Here is a 23,267-nt window from a genome sequence, read left to right as displayed (position 1 = left end):
AAATGAGAAAGACGAACCCGGGGGATTTAATTATATAGTTGTGTGCGCGCGCGCGATGTATGTACATACCACCACGATGCTTCACGCTATGATAATTATAATTTAGGCTAAGCCCTATAGGTATTGTATACCAAAAACCTCGTGTAGCTGAGTGAACGGTAATTATTTGGGTATATGCGAGAGATTACGTGAGAGAGAGAAAAAAGAGTGCGAGAAGAGATGCGTGAGAAGACGAGCGAAAGGTAGATGCGTCTGGCAGAGAGGGAGCAGAGAAACCGCTGTGTTACCACCGCTACTACCGCCACCCCCTCCCCCCTCTCCGTTCCCCGCCCTCGTCCCTGAAGTCCCAAACTCTACTATCTTCCAGTGTTACTAATAGACTCATTGTTGAGCGCGAAAAAGTGATACTGATCGACGATGATTACTTATGTTATAATTCGTCCTCGATGTTACAGAAGAACAGTGTTTAATAAAAATTTCATTTGGACAAAAAGGAAACGGAAAGACACAAATGTCCACAGCACCACTCAATTAACCAGCTCGCCGGAGTAATCGCCTGGGAAATCGAAATAAGCGGATCGAATTTTAACGAGTTTCCAGGTTGATTGAAATTTCGAAAATGTCGAAAGACAAAAATCCAAGTTAAATCTGTAGAATATGAAACGATTGTATATTTCTTCGTCTGTTGTTTTCGCTCGCTGATCTGTTGAAAATTTTGTAACATTTTTTTTTTTTAGGGACGCGACGACGATTAATGGCATTTACACAGTGCATTTAGGCCGTAGCCTAAGTTTGATTTTAGGCTCCTTGGTATAAACAGTCGGTAGATGATTTATTTTCTCTAATTGTCAGGCTTCGTTTTTCTCAGACCTGCATAGATCAGACTACAGAATAGGTCTCTCGGTGTAAACGTAGACATACGCATTGTTCGTTTTGTCTTTTGGGAGCTGCTCGGAATCGCTCCGAACGAGCCCAGCGTACTTGGATGTGATCCATTTAATACTGTAAACACCTCGAAACATGCTTTGATTGATCAATTCATAAAATTCTTTCGTTTGATCAACGAAGCATTTGTAGCATTAAATGGATCACATCCAAGTATACGCTGGATTCGTTCGGAGCGACTCCGAGCAGCTCCCGAGAGACAAAACGAGCAATCCTATAGGATGAATGGTCAGGAAGTTTTATCGATAGAGATGAAAGATGCGATTTTTTTTTTTTTCCTTCAAGACATCACCTGATCTCTGTCCTCTTTGGGCTCCGAGAGAGAAAAAAAATACAGTTAGAATCCGAACCGCTTATTCCGAAACAAATAGCAAGGTGACGTCAATGACGTCATTAATAACGTCTTAGCGTTAATAAAACTTCATTAGAACGTCATCTTAATGATGGAATATTTAAGAATTACATTTAAGTGTAAATGTGCCTCAAATAATTTTAATCAATTTTTCTTCCATCACTGCCACTCGATCGAGCTGCGAGGAGGAACGGAACATGCGTTTGCTTCGACTCTCTCGTTGCAATTCCTTAGGCTATATTTTAACAGTAATATTCAACAAATTTCTCAGCGCGAAAAGACACGTTTCATTGAGTGGGGAAACACGGCGGAAGACGAAGGCTGCATTTCACGATGTCTCCGGTATCTTCGATCTTCCGTGGATGATAATAAAGTGCGAAATCGTAAACACTTTGTATCTCATTTACGTGGAGACGTCACAATCTCGCAATTTACGTAACGCGCACTTAAATTACGCAATCGCGGAGACGCTACGCGATTGTGGAGCGTACGTGATTCTGGGTAAGTATTATCCCCGAGTACTACCTCGAGTACCTCCTCGTGATCGCGTAACGAAATCCTGTTGTTTTCTCCGATATCTGTTCGAATCGATCGATTACCTGATATCACGAGCACCAATTTCCCATGATAAGATAAAATATAATTCAATCGTCGTGGAGATATAAAAGTTTCCATATAAGCTCGCATTTTTTTCTTTTTTTTTTTTTCCAGAGGCGATGATTATTACGTAGACACAAAGAATGGTCCTAGGAACAGTTTTTATTGACAGAGATAAAAGATGCGTTTTCAAAATTGATTTTAATATCTAATGGGAGGGGCGGGGCGAAAATACTAAGAGTCTACATAATGTGGTTCGATTATTCGCGAAATAATACTCAAAAGATCGTTACACACAATGGATCAATCGGTATGCGTACGCTCGTTCCATGAGCCGTATAATAATTATATATGCGTGAGAAATGGGGGAGGGGGCGGGCGGGCGAGCGAGATGTACCCGCATATACGCGTTGTAATTCAGCAATTAAGACACGAATGTTGGTCAAACGGGGGAAACACAGCGAATGTACGAATGTCCACTAACGTATTACAATAGTGTGTTACAAACATTTCTCTTTTATTCTCTCATGTCACGAAGGGACGATCCCGGGCGATCGGACCCCCATAAGGATTCTCGCAGCGTGACGCGGTGCTCCTCGAAACCGCGTGAAACTACGAAAATAGGAATTCGATCCAATTCAACGGTCCTTGGATCAGATAAAAACGTGGACACGTTGCGCGAATAATTACCCTACCATCCTATCTCGCCTAATCCCTCCGATAAAGTATCGTCGCATTACGATCTACTTTTATTATGCGCTGCTTCGGTCGCGAAGAAAAATTCTGGTTGTACACATTTGACGCGCGTGTATCCGAGTGCTGTCGTCAAAACTGGCTCGTGGATAATGTATATGACAGTATATATGACGTATTGGGATGAAGTAACGGAGATACGAGTCTTAAAGTCGACTGATGATCTGATAACCCTACATCTTTTTTTATTTAAAAAAAAAATGAGTGATGTTTAGAGATAAAAAAAAAAAAACACTTTAATCTGGCGATTAAATTATGCAAAAGCCGTGGAACGATCGAGAATACATATGTACAATTATCTTATAACAAAACTGTATCCAAATTTTTTTGGCGTCGGATAGCCCGTTTTTACATATCAGAGTTTTTACATACAAATTCAGTAATAGGAACACTAGCCAGTTAAATGGAAGAAAAAAAGACGCTAAGTATACAGAAGCCAAGGCATATTTTCACCTCGAACGAAGAAAACAAAAAACGATCGCGAAAATATAGACACGATTAGTGATATATTGCACAGAACCTTCGATTTTTCTTAATTACTAGCGTCTCGAGCCGGTCTGAAAATTATCAACTGCAATCGTACGCAATGCGGGAGATACATACAGCTGTTCTCCATCCACGTTCATCTCGATTAATATACGCGATGATACGACTTGTTCGTATGGATTTCTTTGTATTCGGTGATCGAGCGAAATATAAAAACCGTTGCATATATATATATATATGTGTGTGTATATGTATATATATACACACATATATATATAAGATAGGAAATGTAAGGTGAGGTGAGGTGTAGTGATGATCGGTCATCGACGCAACAACCAGAGGGCCATCTGTAATAAATTACACCAAGGCATATTTTATTCTTTTTTTTTCCTTTTAAATACGAGTTTTAGTCGTGTCACTAGTGTTCGCTAATTATTATGTTAAATGGATGTGATGTTGGCTGCTGGTTGTTATTATAACTGTAATTAATTAGTTACTTATAAGAATCAAATGGCGCAGCAAGTAGATACACGGGCAAACGGTGTTGCTCATATTTTTTTTTTCTCATTTCTGTTTTAATTTAGGGATAATTAACGCTCGTACTTGATATATCTAGACTGCGATCTAAGAATTTCGTTCCTGTGTTCCGAAAGGAAAAGTGCTTCACTGTTTACGTAAACTACTGTCGGCCCTTTGCTTCTGATTAATTTCGACATATTTTTTTTTTTCTTTTTTAGTCTCTTCATTAGAAAGATGTAGATATATTTCGGTTATTGATAATAATCAATTATGTATAATTAATAATAATAATATTAATAATCATAGTAATAATTCCTCGTAATAAATGTAATGCTTGGTACACAGAGATAACAAAACGACTCCACTTATTGCCGCGAACAAAAAGGTACTTACAAAACGTGACACATGCACAATACTAGACAAAAACTCGGATAACACAAGAATGACCAGATTAATTTGTCTCGTGCTTTTTTTTTCTTTTTCTTTTGCTTTCTGCACTATGATCATACAGTGGCGTAGTATCTTGATTATTTCTGCTGGCCCAATATTATATTTTATAAATTATACCGATATTTAATTATCTAAAAAAAATTCTAAAACGTCTTGCTTGAAATGTCTGTCGTATACCACTCGTTGACTACAAACTATCTTATTCCTTTCAGACATGATTGTAAAGTCCGTTCTTTTTCCAACCACGCGTGAGGGCTTGAGACAGACTAACAAGATGTTTGCAATTCTGGATGATGATAACTCAATTAGTAAAACTGAAACACCTCCTGTGATTCAGTGATATAGATAGTAAAACTCTATTCCAAATCATAGATAGTCTGAATAATGCTCTCGAGGCTCTTGCGATTAATTCTTCTCATCCTCGTCGTCTTCCTCTTCTTCCTCTGATGCTTCAGCGAGCCATGTTAACCAGGAATTTACCTATAAATGATGTAAAATTTTCAATCGTCTAATTTCAATTATTCGATTAAACTTCATGAAGATGTTGAAATAAAATAATAAACAACATATTTGCTATTTAGTATTAATTCTCGAAAAGTTCTAATTTGACGAAAAATTGACGTGTAACAATTATACTGTTCTTAACAAATGTAATTACAGTATCGGACGAGAACTAAATGCAGATTCAGAATTAAAAGATTCATCTAAATACTATTAAATTCACTATGCAATTGCAGCACGCTCTTAAATAAAAAGGTGCTATTTTCTATATAGTAACCGATGTCTAATAACCGTAATAATTGCACATTTACCTGGAATAATGCCTTGCCCTTGCCCGGATAAGCATCGGTAACAGTATCTCTCCACTTGTGGTATGCTTCCTCTTCGATAACTTCAAGGTTATAGAGTGCTATGAACCATCGTAGCAGCAGCCCTTTCGGAAAATTGTGCGAGAAGCAAAACACTTGAAGCGCATGAAGAGCCGTAACTTGCGAGTCGATGGTAGTCAGGAATGTGCGAATGAAGCGTGCATATTTCTGCAGTAACGCACTTTCCTTCTCTTGCAGTTGTTTGTCTGGATTTACGGTCGGATCAACACCGGGCGCCAATGTTATCTCCTAGTACATATAGATTTTTAAAAAATGTTAAATCAATTTTACAAATTAAAAATTTCTAACTTAATTAATAATCGTGTGTTTTATCGTGTAAAATGAAATAAAAAACGTTAAGAATAAAATAAATATGTTCAACAAGTTTCACTAACCCCAGTGATATACTTGAAAAGTACATTCATCATAGCATTAATGAATGCGGGATCAGAATGGTGTTGGGGATCCAGCTTCTCCTTGATCCATTTGTAAAGAGCATTAGGCGCCGGATCAGCTTCTAATTGACGCCACATATCACCCTGGATTCTGAGAAGAGGATAGAGGAAAGTCAATTCCCGATCTTCCAAGATCTCACCCAAACGTTCTTTCGTCTTTTCCGCTTCTGGCAGTTGACTAATAAGATCCACTTTGCTGTCGTTGAAGATTTGCGTAAGTCTCGCCTTGCCCTGGGTCTTGTGGAGTTGCTGTAGAGTCAACAGAAACAGCGGATGATGACGACCGTTTTCTGTTTCCGAGGCAAGATCCGTCAATTGGATTAAATTGTCCACTATAGCCTTAGCTGTCAGCAAGGCAACGTGAGACGCTACCAAAGGCACGGTACTCTCCTTCTCCGAAATACTGGCCACTAATTCTTTCCATCCTTCGCTCACTTGCTGCAGAGTGAACAAGTTTTCTTTCTTCAATTCAGCTACGAGTTTGGCAGCGAGCTCACGTTCAGAATCTCCACGATCTAACGTGTTCGAATACATCGTGCAGATAGCATGACGCAAAAATCGTTCGGGTATCTTAAGATCTTTAAAGGCTGTCAGAGCATCTTGTACATTCGTGTGGGACGCGAGGTCGTCCATTAAGGCATTCACCTTCTTCAACACTTCCTCTCGGGTCGGTCCTTTGTCTTTTCTGTCCCTAGCTTTCTCCCGTTTGTCTACAGGACCTTGTTTGATCACAATAGCAGGTGGTGTTTCTTTGTGCAGTAAAGGAGAGCTGGGCTTCAGAGCAGTAGCGCGTAAGAGAGGCATGTCTGAGCCTCGTCCTGGGAACAAATCTGTTATTTTTTACAATTAATTTATCATTATACATGATTAGATCTGTCGGTAGTAATTTTTCGAAATTACTACGAAGATGACAGGAATGGATATTTACCATTGTTGAGAGGTAGGTTCAAGTTGATGTTGGTTTGTTTGAACATCATTGAATTGGCTGAGGGTCTGAGAGACACTTCTTCTGGATGTCCTCCGATCAGCATCTTATTTTTGTTGAATCGAAGTTGTTCTTTATTGCTATCTGTAACAGACAGAGTAACAAATATCCATAAGAGAATTACCTCTCATTTATTAGTTGAAACATTTAATTTTTTTTTATCGATACTCACTGTTGTTAAAGTTTTGCGGTAAATTATGTTGCGGTTGGTTGCGTTTTCCCTCGTAATTGTTTTGATGACGATTCTGGTTTGGATAATAGCCTCCTCCTGGCTGATTACGTTGGTTGTGGCGGCCATAACCAACGCCAGGAGTTCCTGCGAATCCATTCGGACTGAATGGTGGTGGTGGCATACCGAATGAGGGGGAAGTCAATGGTATACTTCCCATCATCTCCACGTCTAATCCGCCTCGTCCCATTTTTCGTAAAAACTCCGCACCGAGGCGATCCTCTCGTCCTCTGTGGAAACCGTTTCCCCGCGATGGCTCCTCGTTGTCGTTGCGGATCTGATTAATCGGCATAGGGCCTTCGGTGCTCGTGGCCTTGCGCGGTTTCCAATCATCGCGGCGTAATTCAATCACATCACGCAGCATGAATTTGATGCGTAGAGGAAGATCCCTACTCTCTACCAGAGAGTTCATACGTTTGAAGTATTGATCCATGAGTCCGCGGCCCTTATCCGAGTCAAGGATACGGCCGCAGGTACGCATAATCTGGCAGAGGCATTCGATATCCTCCGCCGCGTCCCCCCGGGATCCCCCTCGCCTTTTCTTCTCCAGTAACTGCTGGATGCAACGATGTAAAATCGACTCCGATACGATACCCAATTTGCCAAGCTCCCCAATGAATTTGATGTTGCCAAGCATCTTGCGCTTGGCCACCTGTCGGCGCTCTTCTTCCTCGGGACCAAGCTCATCTTGATTCTCGAATGCCTCGCTTGCTTTTGAACGATTTTCGAACTCGTCTTTGCACTTGTTAAGTAAAAGAACTCTGAATGTGCTCTGGCCTTTTTGACTTTCATCGATCGGTTTACGGGGTTCAAAGTTTGCGGCTTCGTCAGACAGCTGTTTGCACAGCCGTGCGTACATAGAACTGTACTTGGGTTCATCAAGTGCTTTTTCGAAGATCTGAAAAATTAATGGATTATTTGATTGAATCTTGTTTACAATCTGCATTACGAATATCAAGTTTATGCGACACTCGTTATACGTACCAAGAAAATAACACCCTTGAGAATCACATGGGAATTAAGCTCAACGTTGAGCAGGTCGTTGCTCAGCTTTGCGAATTTTTCCGGTGTGAGCTTGTTAAGAATACCCCGCACCTTTCTAAAGATGAGATCATTTCGGCTTTCTGGGGTGAGTGCATCGCGTCTAACAGTTGAAGGAGGGATCCAGCGTTGCTCAGTGGATAGGGAGCGAATATCGTCCCTGGAAGGCATCGAATTTTTCTAATGTCAGTGTCACAAGTAGCAACGCAACGATTTGTGCGGATCTAATAAGTAATCGCTTTCTCGCGTTTGAATTTTTTTTTTTTTTTTGTTTTTGCGTCACTTTCAAAGTAACTTTGTGGACCCTGACCTTCCTCCCGAGACACGAGAAGCACCCCCCGGTCCTGTGGGGTTGTCCGTTGTTGCGCGTGTTTTGGCCCCCTTAGTGATAAATCACAGCACACAGATCTTCCTTGAGGAAGCTGCAAAGATCACGTCGCATATTAAATTAAATATCTACCACACGTTTTCTTCTCTCGAGAAAGTATTGCTTACAAATACTACTCAATTATAATTTATATCAATTATACAATTATTTCACGTTTTTTTGAGAATTTGGTTTCTGTGACGCGATCCCGAGAATTTTAACATTTGAATTAGTCTGCTTAAAATGCGTAGTTTTAAACCCGTATAACTCAAATCCGTACACAATCTTTTTCTCCTTTTTCTCTTGCTAAAAAGAGATAAGCGATCGCAAACACGGTCTATCGCTTCGGCCAACGTGCCGTTGCAATGAACTCGTTCAATAATATTCGAGGACATTCCTTTCATCGCTACCGTGACCCATATGTGCCGTTTACAATCGTAATTGCGCATGCGAGCGCAATTTTAGAGAAGGTTCTACTTGCGCGCACAATAAATGGCGCATGCGAGTCCTATACGGTTAATGCACTCGAATCAAGTGGTTCAAGGATGAAATCATCCGACGGGACGTTACGTTCTTTTTTTTACTGAATCAACTGACCACAGCAATCGCGGTGCACAGCTTTGCAAGTAAAAACAAATTATAAAGAAAATGGGAAAAGAAAAAAAACGAATGGTTAAGCTGCAGATTAGATCGAGATTAGACAATGACCTCCCTGAGAGCGTCAGAAACGAGGCTCTCACCGCGAAAGAAGCGAGTCTCGAGATTGTAAGGAGAGCGCTCGCGGTTGGGAGGAATGCATCCGACGATTTCGAGACACCCTGTAACCTTCGGAAGGTCTTCCACGCGGACGAGGCAAGGACCTTCTTCCCCCGGGGAAGAAGACGGCTTTGATCTTGCTCGCCTGCTTGCTCACCCGCCCGAGAACAAAACGATCGAAACCCACAGGGCGAGGGGGAACGTCGAAAGGGGAGCGTATGTGGGGCGCGGCTCATGGTCAGACGGTCAATGAACTCTCTTCTCCTAACCCCCTCCTGCTTCACCTCGACCGATCATCTCGCGCGGACCCCGCCGTCGTTCGGCCGAGGTCGGACGACTCCGTCAGGCTGCTCGACGGAGGTCGTGCTCGTCCGGCCGCCTCTACCGGGTGTCCTAAAGATCCTCGGTCAAGACGATCGCTAAAAAATGGCTGACTGTGCGCAAGTTGAACGATGCAAGTAACACAAATGGTATTTGGTTGATCGACAGAGAACACCTGTTTAAAAAAATATATAGGCACGAGGAATGAAGAAATCGCGCGCGATTCTACAAATTGATATACTTGAAGAATTCACTCCCGAGTCCCTCGAGCTCTAATAATTCAGTGTCGATTGGTAATTTTTATCCGATTAGATTGTGTACAACTGACATCTGAATTGGGGGGCTCTTCGACAATTTGTCAGCATTCGCTGTTTTAACGAGAGAGAGAGAGAGAGAGAGAGAGAGAAATCGACGGCCGCATTTAGCGTCAAACGTATAACGAGAACGCAAGGCTGGCTTTTACGAAAATAGCATTCTCTATAAACATTTGGTTTCAACTTGACGGCGTACGTGTACCTATACGTGTAGCCTATTGGCTAAATGCGCAATGAAAATATCCGGTCTCTCACGGAGGACGCATCCGTGAGCGATCAGCGCGAGCTCGAGTATTAAGCGAAAGAGGGAGAGGCAGGGGGGTGAGGGAGGAGGGGGGAAGAAATCAAATTGCATCGGAACGAAATTTCCGAATTTGTGACTGCGGATGCGAAAACCAAACGGGAAGGTCGACCCAAATCTGAGGAGATATGTCGAAAATACTCACCAACGTGACACGGCTACAAGTTTTGCCTCGTGCCGGACTTCGCGTTGCCGAACTTTGAAGCGAGACAGACTCGCGGAACGTCACGCACTCGCCACGTGATACGTACTACACACACAGGGTGGTTCCATTCTCCGAATTCTCAATCCGTCTGCCATACGCCGTCGGGAGTATCGGAAATCTCTCTCTGCGCCACGTGCGATCGAATGTGCTACAAAAGTGACCTTCGAGCTTTTGCTTGAAACATTCATTTGCATCTGTTTCATAAGCACGTCTCGTACGTTAAACAGCGATGCATAGAAACGATTAACCGACAGCGGCGACGACACATGGCGAGAGAGAGAGAGAGAGAGAGAAGGAGAGAGAGAAAAAAGGTAAAAATTCTGCGCGAGAAGCTGTAACCGGTATCCGTATAATCCGCGAGGTCAGGATTACACCGAGTATGCACGTGTCAGAATTTGCAAGATAATTAAATGACGTATAGAGACGCGTACAACGCGAGGACGCGGCCTTTGTCTACCGCGGTCTTTTATATACGACTGGGCTTCTTCGTCTCTCGGCAAATATGACTCCAAAGTACACATTTACGGCTCCACCGACATTATCAGTTACTTAGCTATCTGAAAAAAAGAAGAAAAAGAAAAAGTATCCGCGCGTATTCCCGAGATACATCAGCCGACGTATTAATCGTTCGTTTAGTCGACCGTAACGATGATTTCGTGAATGTCCCACAGCCACGAGGATTACGCCGTTGGGACGCAGAAACTGCATCGTAATTAATGATAAACATGTGATAACGAATAAAAAAAAAAAAAAAAAAAACCGTTGAACAAACAGTGACGATTAATAATGCCGTCGACGAACATAATGAGTAACGCGTGGCAAAGAGATAGAATATTTAACCCTCCGCTGAATTTTAATTCCTCTTTCAGTAATAAGGATTTTTTCGAGAAATAAAGGAATTGTTTTACAATTCCGGATTATATAAAAATCTGAAAAAAATCCTGCTATACTTACGGAAGTTTTAACGGGTATTATTTTCATAGAGGATTGTATTATTTCACTTATTTTTGAAAAAATCATCTCAAGAGAGTCATTATATATACATATATATTACATTTATATATTATACATATATATATATATTAAATACATTTATTACAAATTTAATTTACTTCATAATGAAAATATGATCAAAATGTCAGCGGAAAGTTAAAGAATTAGTATGTTATTTTGCTTTCTAAAAACACTAATCTTCGAAGCAAATAATGGATGTTTTCCATTTAGTGACACAAACATCATTCTATCTTAATATTCCAGTGACTAACAAAGATAAACTGATACTTGTGTCGATGTGTCGGCAAATAAAAGACATCTAATTTTTCTTAAGGATGTGAAACGGTATTCTCTCCGCGTGTTAATATCGCATTGAAATCAAAAATTTCTAACCGTGTCCAACTTGTACGAGATTATATGTCATACCATATGTGTATGTACACATATAAACATGTCTACGTTGCTCTTTAGAAGAAAGATAAGATCTCTCATCGCGCGGTATTTCCACGTTGTGAATAATCGTCCAGTAATTTTGCGAATGCGGACTTTCCTGTTCCGACGTTTGCGCGCTGGACTTGTGAATTTATCAGCTCTCTTGTTAAGCGGATTAATATTGAAATGAAATAACACAATTAATCAAACCAAACTGGATTTGCAATTTATTCCGCTAGCGAATACGAAGGCTGGCCTTTACATCTTCGAAATGCGACGAGAAATACAACAGATATACGAGGTAATATCGCGTATTTACTTGTATTAACGTCGGTATTATTAATAAAGGACGATATAATAATTAATTTAATATAATGTTTATCGATTCGTAGTGACAAAATAAATCACGTAATTGAGAGGGCAAATAAATTGGATAAATCAATAGCGGAGAGCTACGCGTTTACAGCCGTTGTTCAAGATGTGCGAATCAACGAAAAGTTAACGCACGTGGACTTTTTTTTCCGAAATCGTCGCCGAGGAATGGTCGACCTGTCGCGAAATATAAAAGAAGAGAAAAGAAAAAAAAAACGGCGGAAATGTACACTGTAGATTTGTTTTCACGATCGGCGCGCGTTGTCGGACACGACGACAGGGTCCTTGAGAGAAATCGTCATGCACAAGGTGGATGACGACGGCCGCACAAAGAGATAGCGACAGAGTGACGCAAGGCGAGTGAGCGAGCGAAACTTCCACACCCCTCTACCCCCGACGAGTACACCATTACTTTCCGTTTCCTCGTGACACGTCACCGATGCGCCGTGACGACTGGCTCTCCACAGACCCGCCAGGGTTGCCAACTGTAGGTCGGCAGGCTGGCAAAGGGAGGTGAATTGGATTAACATCCGCGCTTCAAGAAGGTATAATGGCAACCTGGGGAATGATAAAAAAAAAAAAACAAATAGCGAGCGAGCGCAAGTGGTGTTCTCGCTCACCTCTGATGAAATCGCGTTGGAACTACGTCGCGTACTACGGGATGCGCGCGAACTTTTTTAGTTGTCTCGATTAAAATAATAAACTGATAACGTGAATAATTTGGTAGTTTGAGAGACTTGAAATTCCGGTTACACAAAGCGAGACGAACATCCGAGAGATGAATCACCCGTATATATTTTTCCAAGGAAAAATAATGAAAACAGACAGATGGATGAGTAATTTGTGGCTCGCATAACTCGACGATGAAAGTAACATTGAAACTAACAAAAAGAGATAAGCAGCGGGGTTATTCATCCAACCACTCTGCGCGACAAGACCTGACAGAAAAAAGATAAACGAATAAAATTGCTTGAGTTCTTTCGAAACTAACGAGAGGATAAGGATAATAAGTTGTTCGCGTAACTTTTCAATAAAAGATAATGAAAATACGAGTAACTCGCCATGTTTCTTTAACTGAAGAATAATGGTGTCTTGGTATCAGTGCAACATTTTACGATTTGTCGATGGAAATGGAGAATTTTCAAGTGGAAACGGAAATCTCAAAAAGACGTTTCGCACAAAGCAGAATAGAAATACGAGACTAATACGACTTGATCGCAAAATCGCACCTTTTTAAAACTCGTATGGTTAATTTTTCCAACGTGCAGATGACAATTCACATGCAAAATTGACCGAGTGGCTGGTCGAGTTAGACGGAGAAAAAAAAAAAAGCACGATAACGTGATTGATAGGCGTCTTTATCTCGCGTCGTATATTCACAGGAATACTCGAGAACTGAGTCATCCAAATGTATGTACATACTGATAACGCTGTGTGCGTGTTACAAGAGCGAATCCGAGACCTGTAAACCTGGGGCCTCTACATCTGTTCCAGCTGTTGTCGGCTCATCGAATGGAAAGTCCGACCGATTATCGCGGATGAATTTGAAATCCAGTTTAGTGGGCAAGAAACACACGTGTGCTCGCTGTGTCGAGTAAAGTATTATGATAGAAAAACATGCGAGAGATATTCATCGAGGGATTCACATGAAAATATTTCGAAACGTTATAGGGCCTTCTACAATAAGCCATTACCTAAGTTTCAAGTATTAAGTCATAAGAAATCGACCACTCACAGCCGATTATTCTTCTCACACTCGTTTGTGATTGATAAATTTCTTATGACTTGACACTCAAAACTCAAGTAATGGCTTATGCCTGATTTATGGTTCGGTCTTAAGGACTTAATCCTAAAATTCAGCCAATAGAGTTCAAATTTCGGTTAGTACTGGTAGCTTTATTGGTTGAATTTTAGGATCTTGGGATTGAGCGTAAACCAGGCATTATTATTAGAATTCTTTTTATCGGAGATGTGTTTCAAGATTAGAAAATTCCGAAGATATCCGACGTTTCATTCGTCGAAGTAATAAAGATTGTTTACCGAAAGTAATCGACGAGAGAGTCATCGTCGGTCGCGATGACCAAACGGCAAATTCTCATGTCCGCGTCGCCGTTCATTGATGCGCGTAATATACGTGTAAGTAGGTAGAGGAGCAGATACGGCCTCGCGGCTGAAAGAAAATCTATTCAGAGCGTCTATTCATAGTCCGATAAGCGTTTTGAAGTCTGCCGTGCAACAAAAGAGGGCCGATCGAGTGCGGTCGTTTAAAGGCGGATGTAATGTATGGCGCGATGCGCTCCGCCGCGGCGCGACTCCGCACACAATCGCACGCGGAGGCGATTGTGTGCAATGGAATGGAACGGGTTTTTCAATCAGATGTTCGCTGCGGCTCGCATTCTTCGAATTCTCCCTTCCGATTACCTTAGAGGACCTCTCCGAATACCACTCGGCGAAAAGTCACAATTCTAAATTACCGATTACAAAAGGCGGGGATCGTAACGTTACAACGAAGAGACCTGTCTTCTCATCGAGAGAACAACGCCTCGCGACCTCGACTCTTTCCTTCATTCAGGGTTGCCGCAGATTTTTAATCGTAAGATCTCCTGACACTTCCCTGATTTACTGACGAAATTTTCAGATTTCCGATGATTTTTGATGAATTTTGAGATGGGAGGAACAACCGCTCTGAGAAGAAAATCTCGTCGAAAATCTGGACGAATCGGGAGAGAAAATGTGATTGTCTCGACTAAAAGTCTAATAAATCAGATCGGTTTCTAATTCGTTAATTTTCAACTCAAATTTCAATTTGATCCAATTTTTCCAGCTTTTGAAGACCAGGCCACAAATTTTTAATCGTAAAATTTCCTAACACTTCCCTGATTTACTGACGAAATTTCGAGATTTTTCCTGACTTCGAATAATACATATTTTGCAATGTTTCTTGTATTTTTAACGTAATACGGAAAATGTTAAAATATTCTGTTGATCCAGTAACGTAACATTTTCTTCAGGAAACGGATTCCAAAAAAAAAAAAGAAAGAAAAGGTAGTCCAAACCAATCATAGAAGCACAAGGCAATATACATTCATTTACAGCTATTTAATTTTCCCTGACAAGTGTGCTAAATCCCTGACTTCCCTGACTTGTGGTAACCCTGAAATTACCGCGAATCGAGGCTGTCAAAGCCATCGACGCACGGCAGGGACGATATCGATAGACGTCGATACTATTATATTTCATCCGCGATCAGATTGACGAACGAAAAACGCGCGGGTCTAAATTTAAAAACAGCTCGAACGCTCCTCGCCAATTAATGAGCGACAAACGAAAGCACGCTCTGTGAACGAGATATACATTTCCTATTCTTAACTTTCTCCCTGCCTCCCCTCCCTCTGCACGCGACACGCGCGATCGTGCGTGATGTATCTTTCTGCACGGTGTATAACGCCTCTCGCGTGCGGACGATATTTCGAGAGAGCTAATAAAATCGCCTATCGGTCGAAGCCTCTCTGGAAACGTCATCGCTGCCCTCGTGCTCGACTAAGTTTGTCGTCCGGCACTCTCCGCGGACTCGACTCGAGTCGGCATCGATCGACGAGAAGGTAACGACACGCGTGCCCCTCGGAGTGCCGTGCCGCTCGACGCGGACGAAGGAGTGCCCGTTGTATTTCCGAGAACTTCCGGAGGGAGGGAGAGAGAGAGGACAGCGACGCGATCTCCTCTCTCTCTCTCTCTTCCTCTCTCTCCTTCAGCACGTAATGGCGAGGATTCGCTCGCTCGCCATGTTAAGCCGTAATCACCCTAGCGATTCAGCGATTGTGACTGACGATTGCTTTTCAACCAATCGGAGCAAAGCAGTCACCGATTGCTTCGTTCCGATTGGTCGAGAGAAATAATCCTCGATCGCAATCGCGCGATCGCTAGGGTGATTACGGCTTCACGTGCCTTTAACCCCTTCGCGCATTCCCTCGGAACGAGAATCGCGAGAGGGGAGGAGTTATGAAATTGTTAAACCCAAATCAAGACTTGAATTGTCGGAGCGTACAATCGCTCCCTTTTCTCGAAGCACGTTAAAACGACCAATGCCATTTCGGTGTGTGTGTGTGTGTGTCACGCGTGTGTGACGTTGCAGTTTCCAAGAATTTTGTTCGTACATTTTTAGATTCGACGCGCACGCACGTTCGAATATACAGATAGAGATTCTGAAAACTACCTCGTCATGGTTTACAATGTTTACAAAAATTGACATCGCATTGGGATGACTTTTATACGCTCTGAAATACTGACAATAGGCAACGCACAGGTGCGACGGTGCACACTACTGAAACACGTGCTTCAACATCTCTCCCATGTCCTTTTAAACGTCTCTCTCCCGAGTCTCTCTTAATACGCCGAAATTCATCGCGCGTTTAACCCCGGATCTGCAATCGAGTTTTCCGAAAGAAATCAGGACGAATTATAATCGATTATTCTCCTCGAATTTTTGTCGACTGTAATTAGTTCATTTCTTACGGCTTAAAACACCGACTGTAGATCCGGGGTAAAGGTTTCGCCAGCAGTTTAAAAAAAAAAAAAAAAAAAAAAAAGTACTTATCGGTGAGAGAGTACATTTCTGCGTTCCTTTGTCCCAGGAGAATTGTCAGTATTTCAGACGTTAACAAACACACAGACGTGCGAAGCGCGCAGAGCGGAGGGAGGGGAGAAGCGGCTGTCGAGAAGCGCGGACTGGAGCGAGTTACATGTTAACGTGCACTCGAGATTCTCGAGGAGAATCGACGCGAATTTCTCGAGAACAATTACGCGGCGGAGTAGCCCGATCCCGCGTCTAACGGGAACGCCGAGCGTTGGGTCTCCCCGGAGGAGGGAAGCGTGGCGTCGAAGGCACGTACTAATTCCGGAATTCGTCGTCCAAGCGGGACGCGGTCTCCTTTTGCTCCGCACGAGGAAAACCCGTGCGTGGCGACGCGTGCGTGCGACAGAGAGAGAGAGAGAGAAACGCCCCGGGAGAGCCTCCTTCTCGCTCCTTCTCGCTTCTCCTCGTGCGCGGGGAGACCCCACAACTCTCGGCTTCGGGAATCGCTCTCCGCAATTTTTTTTTCCGCTCCACTTTTCACACACACACGCGCGCGCGCGAGAAAAAGAGATCCTCTTCTCCGACAGTCGGGACCACCCCCCTCACCCCGCCGCACATGTTAAAGGTGTCAAACGTGGGAGTTGCGTGGGCGACGGCGAGCCGCGAGACGACGGATTCCTTCTTTTTTTTTTCCTCTTCTTCTTTCCCCCCGCAGTTTCACGGAAAACAGAGAGAGAGAGAGAGAGAGTTTCGAAGGGAAACGAAAATGCACTGCTCGGGGAGAAAGAGAGAGAATACCGTGGCGTGAAATTGTTCTCTCCGCGCGCCGACTCTGCGTGCTCGCGCGGCTCCCCCCGAGACGGGACGAGAGACTCGGGCCGATTCGAGGGCTCGCGAGGATTCGGAGGCCCCGCCGTAGGGCGAAACGACACAGCCTCGCGACGGATCACGGGACGCGAAATAACGGCGGCCGCGCGGCCGCGCGTTCGCCCCGCACGCGTTTCGCCGCGCCCACGCCACTCCGCGCCCGTTAATTCGACGCGCAAAGCCAAGAGAGATTCACAATAGCGTTTACTTACGGCCCGACCGTTGTTGTTTCTGAGAGGCCTCCTCCGCTTTCGCAATCTGTCGGTCGCGCTCGGCAACTTCCGTCGGACTGGCCTGGTCAAATCAGCGTCCGACCCGCGACTGCGTTCGCGAGACGCGGGGACGCGCGATCGTCGCGCCGGCCGTACGGATAAATCGCTCGCGTTATTCGCCCCGCCTCGACTTGGCGCGTCCTCGCGACGAGGAAGCGGCGAAATTCAGCCCCGTCACGGACTCGCCCTTGATCCCGTCGGTGATGACACCACGGGGACGGGGCTCCAGACGCTACTACGCGAGTCCGCGCGATCGGAACGCACCGTCGACGCTCGTCGTTTCTCCTCGCGGGCCGACCGCCGTCGGGAAAATTCACGCGCGTCCCCGCTGCGAATTGTCGGGGCAAGCGTTTCGGGGGAAATTTCCAAAATTTCCCCCCCCCCCCAGCCCGGATCGACGGGCGGAAGCCGACCTCTCGTCTCCGCCTGGTAAGACAGACTTGACTCCGGCGGTGCGCGTAAATTCCTATACACGGGATATGGAAAAATCGAATCGCGAGGCGGATTCTCGCGGAGACGAGACCCTCGACCGGAGAGAGCGGCGATCGCGGGAAAAATTCACGGACTCTCCGCCGGGCGAATACGCCTCGATCGCGCGGAATTAAGCGGACGGAAAAGAGAGAGAGAGAGAGAGAGAGAGAGAGATCGCCGGGAGAGCAGACGCTCCGGTTGCGATCACGCCGGGGAGTACAAAGGATCTGTTGTCACACGGCCGGGGCGCCAGATCGTTTTCGGGCCAACTGTCAGTTTGGTTTCTCGAGGCTCTCGGCGCGGGCGGACATTCCTCGTGCGTTTTTAAATGTGACTCTACGGGGGACGATCTACGTTTGTATAATTTTAAGTGACACTTGTGATACACGCGCGATTCAGGTTAGTTATATCGCCCGCGAGTGCCGTGCCTGGCAGAGCGGACCTTTGTCCTCGTTCTCGCTTAATTTAACCCCTCGGTCTAGGTGCTTTCTCGTAGAGATCTCCTACTTTCCTAGCGCTCCGTTCCCTATTAAATCCCCTTCCCGTGCGTGCCTCGTTGCGGGAGGAGCGTCTCGTTAATTCAGACTCCACCGCCGTGACGCGTTTCGTGCCGTCGTGTTTCTTCTAATAAGCGTTCAAATATCGCGAGAAACGAGCGACGACTTTGAAATTCTCGCTGTGACAACTAATTTCTACGTAAATCTATGCTCTATCGTTAAGTTTGTACAAAATGTCAAACATTTAGAATGCCCACGAAAGCAACGAGTTTTATTTTCCATTTTTTTTTTTTTACGTAATAAGTGTTATTAGCAAATTTATTTTTTGCAAGTAATCACTTTTCCTATTTATGTAACTCATCAATTCTTTCAAGTAAATATTTATATATTAAAAAATTAATGAAATAAAAAGAGGCAATTTAAGAGTCAATACTACAAGTGTGATATATCTAATAGATCATTTAATATTACATTATAATAAATTTACCCTAAACAGTTCCACGCACGCAATCAAATTAAAATACAAAATATTGAAAGTCAATAACATTACGTTTCGGCTCCACATTTGAGCCCTCCTCAGATGTACAAAATATTAATTAACGCAATAAAATTAACAAAGTCATATCAATAATGGAGTTTATATATTAACATATAAGAAGTCACATTATGGAGAGACGTTAATATATTTTAAGAAAATGCTATTGGAATTATAGTATATTATCTGACATAATTACACGTGTAACTTTTTTAAAAGATCATATTCTTTGTGTGATTTTAGTATTGCCTATGTTATACTTATTTTGTATGACTTTTTATTATTCTTTTTATTCTTATGCAAGAGATAGCAATACTTTAGTATCAATGTCTGATAATTTACCAACTTGAAATACTTTCAAACTGATATATATTACCATCTATCTATTATATTGTAAATTTATTTTGTGATATTTAAAGCTAGTTGGGCTTTTCTTTGCAGAATGGCTCAGCGTCCTCAGAACTATGGGTCTACGGATCAACGGGTGGATGTACCTGAAATAGGATTTAGTCCTACTGAGCTTTATAGTCTCTGTGAAAATATTACCACTAACATATATACCATTAATGCAAGTTGGAAAGTTTTGGAAAGAGCTTATAAAAATATTGGAACCAGCAAGGATAATCAAGGATTGAGAGACAAAGTGTAAGTATAGTAAAATAATATCATTAATAATATTGAGAGAAGGCTCGACGATAATATATAAAAATCAAATTAGTGTGACGGGCAACGAGCCAAATAACAACAATAAAATTTAAATGAACAAAGACAATATATTAAATAAAAGATAAATCATTTTACTGCGGTATTCTATACAATAAACATCGTCTGCCAATTTTCGTTGCAAATTTGCTCCGTTTTGAGAATTCTAGATATTTCTTCTTTTTACAAGATAATATCGATTATTGTAATACTTTTATCACAACAATGACTAACTTAATGAATTTTTGAATAATGGACTAACGCAATTTTTATCTGACGACTTCAATGATTGACTACAAAAAATTTTAATATCTGGACATATCGCATAATTTTTAAAGTATTTTTATTGTATTAATTTTGTTCTAAAGAATTTATTGTAATAATTTCGTTGATTATTTTTTAAAATTTTGTTAACATTGAGAATGACCCGATCGGCGTCGAAACGTTTGTGTTTTTATCATTTATCTTTTATTCAATATATTGTCTTTGTTCATTTAAATTTTATTGTTGTTATTTGGCTCGTTGCCTGTCACACTAATTTGATTTTTATAAAATAATATCAAATCTTATTTTGAACCGTGAGAGTTTCAAATTAAATACCCATGAGAATAAGTCATTTACAGTCAAGCTGGATCTTGGATGCTTTTAATATAATTTCGTGTAAATTTATATACTACGTATGTAGATCCTATTATATTAGAAGCATCCAAGATCCAGCTTGACTGTAAATGGCTTATTCTCATCGGTATTAAGTAACAAACTGCAATAATTATCACGGCAAAAAATATAATAATAAGAATACAGAGGTTGATACAATATATTTAAAAACAATGCATTCAATTTAAATTTTATATTTCAATCTTTTCAGACATGTAACACAATCTAGTACCAATCAGGTGGTCACACAGATAAGCAAGGACATAGCGAGACTGACGATGCTGATGAGACGTGGGGACAAACAGCAAAAGTTACAAATTGAAAAACTCACAACAGATTTTAAAGATGCATTACAAAGATATTCCGATATGCAGAAGGTATGAGATGTCTCTAATAGTTGTCTCGATTACAAAGAATTTATAATCACTGTATCACAAAATTCTCGTTTTGTTTGATATTAATGACAATTAATGTATTCTTTAGTCAATTGTTGAGAAGATGAAGAGACATATTTTAACTATGACCAATATAGAAAATTCAATGGATGAGGATGAGGCTGAGGAGACACACCGCCTACTTCTAGTACAGGAACAAGAGCACAGAACTACACAAAGGTTTGAAAATAACATCTTTTGCATTCACATAAAACAATGGAGTATTTGTGCGCTCACAAGTAATGCAGAAAATCTTACCTATTTGCTTAGTTGGAACAATAACAATGGTTTTCGTTACATTTTGGACAAAACTGTAAGCATAGAAGCTCTCGTGATTGTATCGGCTAATGGAGATTGTAAGATTTTCTGGATGAGATAGCGATAAAACTTGTGGATTTTATAGCATGATCGTGACAAAAAAAATAGAACTTAAAATTTCAGTGAAAAGATTAATTACTTACACGACATGTATTATTAATATAGAAAACTTGTAAAATATGTATGGTAAGTCAGTTTCAATGTATTTTGTAAAAAAAAATTGGCAAAGTCTGAGATTTTATATTGGAGAAACGATATGTGATCGGTGGATGTTATGTACAGGACACTCGAATTTCAACACGGGCTACTCTTAGAGAGAGAGGATAGGATAAAACGTATTGAGGGCGATATTTTGGATGTGAATCAAATTATGCGCGAACTCGCAGCACTGGTACATCGACAAGGTGATACTATTGGTAAGCATTCTCTTTTTGCTACTAATGATCTTGTAGATACGTACATGTATATACAGGATGTCCCAAAATGACCGCAAAATATTTCGTGTGCTGATAGAGCGAACTAAAGTGAGTTAAAAAGTCCCCTACCATTTTACAATTTTCGCAGTAGTTATTTTTATCAACATGAGAGAAAAAGAGGTTCCAAAAAATTCTGAAAAAATTCTTAGAGCTCTATGAGAAGAAAATAAGTAATTTTCTTTTTTTTTTTTTTTTTTTTTTTTTGTAAAGTTGACAGTAGTTGAGTAAAAAATTATTAAAGACCAAAATTCGGCGATTTTTAGTAATTAATATCAATAGTGTTTTATTAACTATTGCGAAAATTGCAAAATGGTAAAAGACTTTTCAACTCAGTTTAATTCGCTCTATCAGCACATGAAATATTTGGCGGTCATTCTGGGACATCCTGTATATATATATATATATATATATAATGTAAATGTTCCTTATAACATAATAGAAAAGATACAAAATACACACGCTTGATAAAATTTAATAATATTTTTCTAGATACAATTGATAACCATATAGAGAATATACACGGCAATGTCGAGCTAGGAGCGCAGGAACTGGAGAAGGGAAGTAATTACCAAAGTAAATTTCGCCGGAAAGTTTATATCTTGTTGTTACTTGCGATTATAGTTGCCATTGTATTAACTGTTATTCTAGTCATTAAATTAAGTTAGCGACCCTAGCCTTTGCGCGGGTCTTACTAATTAATGAAAAGGGTTGTCTCAATCTGTCTCATATGTCGTTTGAAAGTAGTTTCTTCAAGGACCATCTCGTTTTGCCCGTTTCTGTATATTGGAGATGTAACACGAGGAGAGTATAGAGACTTATTTTATATCTGCTTACGAATGGAATTGTCTCCTGTATTTTGGAGATGTTATAGCCATTTTGAAATTTTATAAAACAGTATTTAATAATTTCATATATAAAATATAAATTTTTATAGGCTTTTTTAAATTCTGTTTTTACTCTCTAACTGAATTATTATTGAATAAAATATTAGAACATCAAAGTAAAGGTTAAAATAATGCCTTTATCATTTCTTACACGCCTATCTTATAATATACAATAGTTATTTCAAATAATATTAATTTTTTACATAATTTGAATATGAAAAATTTCGTATTCTAAAAATAAAAAATTCTATCATAAGTATTACTTTAATATTATGTGTAAAAAAATTTTTTAATATCATACGATTCAATAGCTTTAAACTACCCAATGGTGATACAAATATTCGTGTCAATAGCAGAAATTTGTTAATATATTGGTTCATAGTTTGAAAATTATATTCTTTTTTTTTAAATGTATTGTTGGTGTATATCAACTTGACTGATGCGTTTCCTTAGCAAGATCTATCTAGATATATTTAATGTTACGTAAAAGAAGAGAATTATATTCTATACAAAAAATTTGTAAACAGGTTTATAAATAGGTAAAAAAACGTACGTTTCGCGTATGAACATGAAACTGTACGAGGAGAACGTTATCTATTTATTGTCGCTATATGAAGAAATGATATTAACAAAACACATAATTATAATCAAACTAATATACAATTTTACGTATACATATTTTAATATTTGTATTAAACAGTTTCGTATATTGATCTGAATTATCAATTAGAATAAATATTATTATATATATGAGTACTAATTATAATTAATAAATTGTTGTAATGCAAGAAAAACCAAACTTAGATACACGAAAATTGTGAGCATTATAATTAGCACTA

At 40.8% G+C, this 23,267-nt stretch overlaps 2 protein-coding genes across 9 annotated transcripts; one reads left to right on the top strand and one right to left on the bottom strand.

Moving 5' to 3' along the window:
* Positions 1 to 3,481: 3,481 nt before the first annotated feature.
* NAT1 (N-acetyltransferase 1) lies at positions 3,482 to 17,567 on the bottom strand. 7 transcript variants are annotated; one of them, XM_018544652.1, is made up of 7 exons: positions 9,886 to 10,075; positions 7,625 to 8,103; positions 6,584 to 7,538; positions 6,355 to 6,495; positions 5,367 to 6,244; positions 4,915 to 5,220; positions 3,482 to 4,582 (listed from the first exon to the last, which is right to left on the bottom strand). In XM_018544652.1, the coding sequence occupies exons 2-7, from the start codon at positions 7,850 to 7,852 to the stop codon at positions 4,508 to 4,510; spliced, it is 2,583 nt and encodes an 860-aa protein (XP_018400154.1). In that variant the 5' UTR covers positions 7,853 to 8,103; positions 9,886 to 10,075; the 3' UTR covers positions 3,482 to 4,507. The 7 variants fall into 7 exon arrangements, with proteins under 7 accessions (XP_018400154.1, XP_018400152.1, XP_018400149.1 ...); XM_018544647.1 differs by lacking the exon at positions 9,886 to 10,075 and adding an exon at positions 17,395 to 17,567 and having other exon boundaries at positions 4,508 to 4,582; positions 5,367 to 6,256; XM_018544648.1 differs by lacking the exon at positions 9,886 to 10,075 and adding an exon at positions 17,114 to 17,306 and having other exon boundaries at positions 4,508 to 4,582; positions 5,367 to 6,256.
* Positions 17,568 to 18,139: 572 nt separating this feature from the next.
* Positions 18,140 to 22,379, top strand: Syx13 (syntaxin 13). Of its 2 annotated transcripts, none has more exons than XM_018544632.1 (6): positions 18,140 to 18,324; positions 19,399 to 19,602; positions 20,528 to 20,693; positions 20,800 to 20,930; positions 21,351 to 21,484; positions 22,034 to 22,379. In XM_018544632.1, exons 2-6 carry the CDS (start codon positions 19,400 to 19,402, stop codon positions 22,207 to 22,209), a joined length of 810 nt encoding a protein of 269 aa, XP_018400134.1. In that variant the 5' UTR covers positions 18,140 to 18,324; position 19,399; the 3' UTR covers positions 22,210 to 22,379. The 2 variants fall into 2 exon arrangements, with proteins under 2 accessions (XP_018400134.1, XP_018400135.1); XM_018544633.1 differs by lacking the exon at positions 18,140 to 18,324 and adding an exon at positions 18,576 to 18,621.
* The last annotated feature ends 888 nt before the right edge of the window (positions 22,380 to 23,267 follow it).

Source organism: Cyphomyrmex costatus, unplaced genomic scaffold (genome assembly GCF_001594065.2).
Source record: "Cyphomyrmex costatus isolate MS0001 unplaced genomic scaffold, Ccosl1.0 scaffold455, whole genome shotgun sequence".
Lineage (NCBI taxonomy): Eukaryota > Metazoa > Arthropoda > Insecta > Hymenoptera > Formicidae > Cyphomyrmex > Cyphomyrmex costatus.
This window is presented reverse-complemented; position numbering and strand designations above follow the sequence as displayed.